This window comes from Eimeria necatrix, genomic scaffold (assembly GCF_000499385.1).
Source record: "Eimeria necatrix Houghton genomic scaffold, Enh_scaff1260, whole genome shotgun sequence".
Classification (NCBI taxonomy): domain Eukaryota; phylum Apicomplexa; class Conoidasida; order Eucoccidiorida; family Eimeriidae; genus Eimeria; species Eimeria necatrix.
Window position 1 is genome coordinate 1 of NW_013652026.1, and position 7500 is coordinate 7500.

Sequence of the window (7500 nt, forward strand, 5' to 3'; positions counted from 1 at the left end):
GCGGGCCCGCGTGCTGAAGGGGCCGCAGGGCAAGCCCGTGGTGGCCGTAAACCCTAAACCCTAAACCCTAAACCCTAAACCCTAAACCGCGTCATTTTTCTTGCTTTTTTTTCTTTCCTTCTTCTTTCTTCCACAGCACCTCCCGCCGCATGCAAAGCCCCTCGAATCCCCCAATCAGACAAACAAACAAACAAACAAATAAACAAATAAATAAATAAACAAATAAATAAATAATTATTTATTTATTTTTCTTTAGGTCTCCTGTGGGGCTTACCACTCCGCATGCATTACCCACGACGGCTGCGTCTACACCTGGGGCTGCAACTCCCACGGCTGTTTGGGTCTCGACCATTTCCAGCAGTACCCTTTTCCCAATTGCGGCTCCAAGGGGGCCCCCCGGGGCCCCCCGGGGAGCCCCCCGGGGGGCCCCCGGGGGGCCCCCGAGGCCGCTGCTGCGGGCGCCGCGCCCGCAGCAGCTGCTGCTGCGGCGCCTGCTGCAGCAGCAGCAGCAGCAGCAGCAGCAGCAGCAGCAGCAGCAGCAGCAGAAGGAGTTAGTGTCTCCTCTCCGCAGCAAGTCAAGGCCCTGGCCAAGGAGACAGTTGTTGCTGTCTCTTGTGGGGCCTTTCATACGGCCTTTGTGGCTGTGGGGCGCGGGGGCGCGCGGTGTATGTACACCTGCGGCCTGGGGCTCTCCGGCAGACTCGGTCCGCAAACCCTAAACCCTAAACCCTAAACCCTAAACCCTAAACCCTAAACCCTAGGTCTTTGCTGCGCGGTGCTGCGACGCGGAGGCAGTTGCCAGGGGTGCTTCGCTGTGGAAGCGAAACAACTGCTGCTGCTTCTACCTCTGCTGCTGCTGCTGCTAATCCTGCTGCTGCTGCTGCTGCTGCTGCTAATACTGCTGCTGCTGCTGCTGCTAATACTGCTGCTGCTGCTGCTGCTGCTGCTGATACTGCTGCTGCTGCTGCTGCTGCTAATACTGTTGCTGCTGCTGCTGCTGCTAATACTGCTGCTGCTGCTGCTGCTGCTTCTAATTCTTAAATCTGAAATATTTGAATAAATTAAAATAATTAAATGGACAAATTGAATTTTCCTTCGAGTGCACTTTGGAGAAAAGTGCACTTGTCAGTTGTCTCCAAAGACAGTTATTATCATCTAATTAATTAATTAATTAATTAATTAATTAATTAATTAATTAATTAATTAATCAATTATTTATTTATTTATTTATTTATTTATTTATTTATTTATTTATTTATTTATTATTTATCTATTATTTATTATTTATTTTATTTTTCAGGGCTGGGAGACGAAAAGGACAGATATAAGGTCAAAATACGACTGTCTCCTTTTGTCCCTTTTTAATTTTATTTTATTTATTATTTTTATTAATTCAGTTTTATTTGTTTTATTTTTTTTGTTTATTTTATTTATTTTACTTATTTTATTCATTTTATTCACTTTGTTTATTTTATTTATTTTATTTAATTTATTTTATTTGTCTTATTTATTTAATTTATTTTATTTTATTTGTTTTACTTATTTTATTTATTTTACTTATTTTATTATTTAAGTCATTCTTTTATTTTACCGTTTTACTCCTTTTATTTATTTTATTATTTTACGCATTTTATTTATTTAGTCTTGTTTGTTTTGTTTGTCTTTTTGTTTTTAATTTTTTTACTTCAGATATTTCTTTTTCTTTTTATTTCTTTTTATTTCTTTTCATTTCTTTTTTGTTTTCTTTTATCTCTTTTTTGTCTCTTTTTGTTTTTCTTTTGTCTCCTCCTTATTTATTTCTTTTTGTCTCTTTTTTGTTTCTTTTGAATTTATTGTTCTTTCTCCGCTTCTGTCTCTTTTGCCTTCCTAAACCCTAAACCCTAAACCCTAAACCCTAAACCCTAAACCCTAATTTGTGGTTTGCAGCCAGAGAAGGTGGAGGCCCTGGAAGGACTTTCCGTCACTTCTATCTCTTGCGGGGGACACCACACAGGTAAGCAAAAAATAATTTATTTTTTGTAAATTTAATTAAATTTAATTAAATTTAATTAAATTTAATTTTAATTTAATTTTATTATTTCAAATTAAATTAAATTAAAGTATTCAAATCAATTTAAATTAATTTAAATTAAATTAAATTAATTTAAGAATTGAAAGAGACAAAAAAGGAAAAGAGGCAAAAGAGATAACAGAATTTCAAAAATAAATGAAAAAATAAAATGAAATAAAAGAAATAAAAAATTAAAAGAAATAAAAGAAAAATAAAAGAAACAAAAGAAATAAATCGGTTGTTTCTGCTGCTGCTGCGTTTGCTTTTGCTGCTGCTGCTGCTTGCGCGTTCGCCGCTGCTGCATCTGCTGCTGCTGCTGCTGCTGCTGCTGCTGCTGCTGCTGCTGCTGCTGCTGCAGCATGCATCGTGTCTCCGGGGTGTCTGTACACCTGGGGAGGAGGGGCTTTTGGGAAATTGGGGTTGGGAGTTTTTGCTTCGGTTTTACACCCCACAAAAGTCCAGGGCCCTTTGAGCGACAAAGTCTGCTGCTGCTGCTGCTGCTGCTGCTGCTGCTGCTGCTGCTGCTGCTGCTGCTGATGATGATGATGCTGCTGATGATGATGCTGATGATGATGCTGCTGTTGCTGCTGCTGCTGCTGCTGCTGCTGCTGCTGATGATGATGATGATGCTGCTGCTGCTGCTGCTGATAATGGTGCTGCTGCTGCTTTTGATAGTGGTGATGCTGCTGCTGCTGATAATGATGATGCTGCTGCTGCTGACAATGATGATGCTGGTGCTGCTGCTGATAATGATGGTGATGCTGCTGCTTCTGCCGCTGCTGCTGCTGCTGCTGCTGCTGCTGCTGCTGCTGCTGCTGCTGCTGCTGCTGCTGCAAATGCTGCTGCTGCTGCTGCTGCTGCTGCTGCTGCTGCAGATTGTGGTGTCTGTGTCTCTCGGGGCGCAGCACAGCGCATGCATAACAGCAGACGGAGAACTTTACACTTGGGGCCAGGGCCGGCGGGTGGGTCCCTCCAAAACCCTAAATTAGGGTTTAGGGTTTAGGGTTTAGGGTTTAGGGTTTAGGGTTTTCTTCAGAGAGTCTGCAGCACTGCGTCTCTTTTTTTGTTTCTTCACTTCCCAATTTTCTCCTTTTATCTTTTTTGTTTTATTTTTTTCTTTTTTTCTTTTTTTCTTTTTTTCTTTTTTCATCTTTTTGCTTCTTTTTTTTCTTTTTAATTCTTTTTGTTTCTTTTTGCTTTTTTATTTCCTCTTTTCTCCATTATTATCTTTTATTTTTTTATTTTTATTTGCATTTTAATTTAATTTAATTTAATTTAATTTAATTTAATTTAATTTAATTTAATTTAATTTAATTCAATTTAATACTATTTTCTTTTGTTTCCACTTTAGTTCATTTTTGTTCATTTTTGATTCTTTTTTTCCTTTTTACGTTCCCTTGGTTTCCTTTAAACTCATTTAGTTCTTTTTAATTCATTTTAATTTATTTTAATTCCTTTTAATTCATTTTAATTCATTTTAATTCTTTTTAATTCCTTTTTTCCTTTTTTTCCGTTTTAAGTTCCTTGGTACTCATTTTAGTTCATTTTAATTCCTTTTAATTCATTTTAATTCCTTTTTTTTCCTTTTTTTCCTTTTAAAGTTCCTTTACATCCATTTTAACTCTTTTCACTTCGTTTCAATTGATTTTAATTGATTTTAATTGATTTTAATTGATTTTAATTCCTTTTTTTTCCTTTTTTTCCCTTTTTTTGTCTCCAGCTGGGCCACGAGCCGACTGGAGAAGGAGACACTTTTCTTCCGCGCAAAGTCGAAGCTTTAAATGGCCAGTTGGTAGCAGCAGTTTCTTGCGGGGAGGCCCAAACAGTGTGTCTCTTGAAATCGGGTCCGTTTTTCGATTTTTCGGTCTTTTTTGTCCCTTTTTGTCCCTTTTTTGTCTCTTTTTTGTCTCTTTTTTGTCTCTTTTTTGTCTCTTTTTTGTCCCTTTTTGTCTCCTTTTTGTCTCCTTTTTATTTCGCTTTTTTTCTCCTTTTCGCGAGCGTTTTGGACTTTTTTCGCCTGTCCAGACGCGTAAATTGCTTTTTCGCAACTTTTTGCATCTTTTTTGTCCTTTTTTTGTCCCTTTCCTGTCTCTTTTTTGTCCCTTTTTTGTCTCTTTTTTGTCCCTTTTGTGTCTCCTTTTTGTCGCTTTTATGGCCCTTTTTTGTCCCTTTTTTGTCCTTTTTTTGTCCCTTTTTTGTCCCCTTTTTGGCCCTTTTTTGTCCCTTTTTGTCTTTTCCTGTTTCCTTTTTTGTCTTTTTTTAATCCCTTTTTTGTCTCTTTTTGTTTCCTTTTTGTCTCCTTTTGTTTCCCTTTTTGTCTTTTTAATTTTACTTTTGTCTTTTTTAATTTCACTTTCATTTTTTTTATTTTTATATTTTTTTAATTTTATTTTTATATCTTTTTTAATTTTACTTTTATGTCTTTATGACTATGTTTTTACGAGCTTTTGTCGCCACTTTTTGTCTCCTTTTTGTCTCCTTTTTAATTCTTTTTGTTTTTTATTTTCTTATTTTTTAATTCTGTTTATTTTTTAATTCTTTTTACTTTTTATTTCTTTTTGTTTTTTAATTTCTTTTTATTTTTTTATTTCTTTTCATTTTCTATTTTTCTTGATATTTTATTTCTTTTTATTTTATCCCTTTTAACCTATTTCTATTTATTTTTGTTTATTTATTATTTATTATTTATTATTTATTATTTATTATTTATTATTTATTATTTATTATTTATTATTTATTATTTATTATTTTTTTATTTATTATTTTTATTTCTTTTTAGTTCCTTTTATTCCGCTCAATCTCTCTTTATTTCCTTTATTTTATTTGATTTCTTTTTTGTTTAAACTGCTATTTAATTTTTAAAATATCATTTTATTTGTTTTTATTTCATTTAATTTATTTTTATTTCATTTTATTTATTTTTATTTCATTTTATTTTTTTTCATTTATTTTATTTTATTTTTTTTTCATTTATTTTATTTTGTCTCCGCAGGGGATGTCTGGGCCTGGGGCACTTCTCGAGTGAGTCCCTAAACCGACACATAAAGAGCAGCAGCAGCAGCAGCAGCAGCAGCAGCAGCAGTAACAGCAGCAGCAGCAGCAGCAGCAGCAGCAGCAGTAACAGCAGCAGCTCCCAACACTCCCACCCCCTTGAGGGCCCTCAGGGGCAAAGGGGTTTCTTACATTGCATGCGGGGGCCCCCGGTCTTTGGCTGTTTGCAATGCTGCAGCAAAGGGGGCCCCCCAGGGGGCCCCGGGGGCCCCCCGGGGGCCCCAGGGGCCCCCCAAGACACTCAAGGGGGGCCCCCAGGGGGCCCCTGCCATTGCAGCCTTTAGGGGGCCCCCAAAAGGGGACACTGAGGGGCCCCCTTTGGAGGGCCCCTCTCCTGTGCTTCGTGCTGCAGCAGAAGCTTTCAGGGGCCCCGGGGGGCCCCCTGCTGCTGCTGCTGCTGCTGCTGCTGCGGGGGAGGACCCTGCTGCTGCTGCTGCTGCTGCTGGAGAGGCCTCTGCTGCTGCAAGTCAGTTGGATGAAGCTGCAGTAGCCAGCCAAGCCCCTTTGCAACGCTGCTGCTGCTGCTGCTGCTGCTGCTGCTATTGCTGCTGCTGTTGCTGCTGCTGCTGCTGCTGCTGCTATTGCTGCTGCTGTTGCTGCTGCTGCTGCTGCTGCTGCAGTTGACGAAGCTACAGGGGGCCCCCGGGGGGCCCCCAAGTTTGCTGTTGCTGGCCTGGGGCCCTCAGAAAGTGCAGAGGTAAGATAAGGGGGCTGCTGCTCCCCTACCAGCAGCAGCAGCAGCAGCAGCTGCTGCTGCTGCTGCTGCTGCTGCTGCTTCTGCTGCGATGAATGCTGCCACTGCTGCTGCTGCTGCTGCTGCTGCGATTTGTGCTCCTACCACTGCTGTTACCCCTGCAGCCCCTGCTGCTGCTACGCTGCTCCCACTGCTGCTGCTGCTGCTGCTGCTGCCACCTCTGCTGCTGCTGCTGCTGCTGCTGCTGCTGCTGTTTAGGGACTTTTTGGAGACTCTTTGGTTGGGAGTTTACAGAGAGAACTGCAGGCCAACAGAATGGACAGTTTGCTGCTGGCGGCGCTGCTGAAAGAAGCAGCAACACAAGTGAACTTTTATTTTATTTATTTTGTTTTATTTTATTTTATTTTATTTTGTTTTGTTTTATTTTATTTTATTTTATTTTATTTTATTTTATTTTATTTTGTTTTATTTTACTTTATTTTGTTTTATTTTGTTTTATTTTATTTTGTTTTATTTTACTTTATTTTGTTTTATTTTGTTTTATTTTATTTTATTTTACTTTGTTTTGTTTGATTTTATTTTATTTCATTTCATTTTGCTTCGTTTTAATTTGTCTTGTTTTATTTTATCTTGTTTTATTTTATTTTATTTTGTTTTCTTTTCTTTTAATTTGATTTGATTTGATTTTGTTTTGTTTTATTTTGCTTTATTTTATTTTGTTTTTTTATTTTATTTTACTTTGGTTTGTTTTATTTTGTTTTGATTAAAACTAATTTTAATTAAATAATTTTAATTAATTTTAATTAATTTTAATTACTTAATTTTAGTTCATTTAGATTAATTTAAATTAATTAATTTAAATTAATTTATATTAATTAATTTAAATTGACTTAAATTAATTTAAAAATGATTTTATTTAAATTTTAAATTCTTTTTTTTCAGCTCGATTTCGCCCTCGAGAGAATTCGCCAGTTGGAAGCAGAAAAGAAAATTCTTGAAGAGGTATTTTTTAATTAATTAATTAATTAATTAATTAATTAATTAATTAATTAATTAATTAATTAATTAGAATAAATAAATAATTAATTAATCAACTAATTAATTAATTAATTAATTAATTAATTTGTTAATAGATTCACTTCTGCCTGCAAAACGCAGTACGAACAGTCCTGCTGCTGCTGCTGCTGCTGCTGGTGCTGCTGGTGCTGCTGCTGCTGCTGCTGCTGCTGCTGCTGCTGCTGCTGCTGCAGAGTTTGGCGGATTCTGGAGAGCGTCTCTGCACTTTGAGGGGCCACTACGAGCAGCAAATAAAAGAGCTGCAGCAGCAGCTTGCGCAGCAAGACATGCAGTTTCATGCTGCTCTTGCTGCTCGCAGCAGCAGCAGCAGCAGCAGCAGCAGCAGCCAGGGGTCTCCTGCTGTTGCTGCTGCTGCTCTCGCGCAGCACCTCAGTCTTGAAGAAGCCCTTTCGGACCCCTTGGGCCCTGCTGCTGCTTTCTTTGGCTTGCGCAGAGACAGCAGCAGCAGCAGCAGCAGCAGCAGCAGCAGCAGCAGCAGCAGCAGCAGCAACAACAACCTTCCTGAGCCCATCAGCCGCAACTGCAGCAGCAGCAGCAGCAGCAGCAGCAGCAGCAGCAGCCCCGCTCTCAAGCCGGCCTACAGCTTTGAAAAGGCAGCAGCAGCAAATCAACTCAGGGGCCCCCCAGA

General features: G+C 38.7%; 3 protein-coding genes across 3 annotated transcripts in view; 2 read left to right on the plus strand and 1 right to left on the minus strand.

The window, feature by feature from the left end:
• On the plus strand, positions 1 to 1365 carry ENH_00008880 (regulator of chromosome condensation RCC1 domain-containing protein, putative; the record flags this gene model as incomplete). The annotated part of the gene is made up of 3 exons (XM_013578705.1): positions 1 to 46; positions 257 to 704; positions 1301 to 1365. Coding segments are annotated over 3 exons (559 nt in total), but the record flags the coding sequence as incomplete, so codon positions are not given.
• An 876-nt stretch (positions 1366 to 2241) lies between these two features.
• ENH_00008890 (hypothetical protein) lies at positions 2242 to 3467 on the minus strand (the record flags this gene model as incomplete). The annotated part of the gene is made up of 2 exons (XM_013578706.1): positions 2242 to 2935; positions 3442 to 3467. 2 exons carry the CDS (start codon positions 3465 to 3467, stop codon positions 2242 to 2244), a joined length of 720 nt encoding a protein of 239 aa, XP_013434160.1.
• Positions 3468 to 6110: 2643 nt separating this feature from the next.
• ENH_00008900 (hypothetical protein, conserved) overlaps positions 6111 to 7500 on the plus strand; it is a gene marked incomplete at both ends in the record, with an annotated part of 1670 nt that continues 280 nt past the window's right edge. Inside the window, 2 exons of the mRNA XM_013578707.1 lie at positions 6111 to 6158; positions 7046 to 7500. The exon at positions 7046 to 7500 is cut by the window's right edge and continues 280 nt beyond it. Of these exons, the coding sequence (XP_013434161.1) occupies positions 6111 to 6158; positions 7046 to 7500 (503 nt within the window). The remainder of the gene's footprint in view (positions 6159 to 7045) is intronic.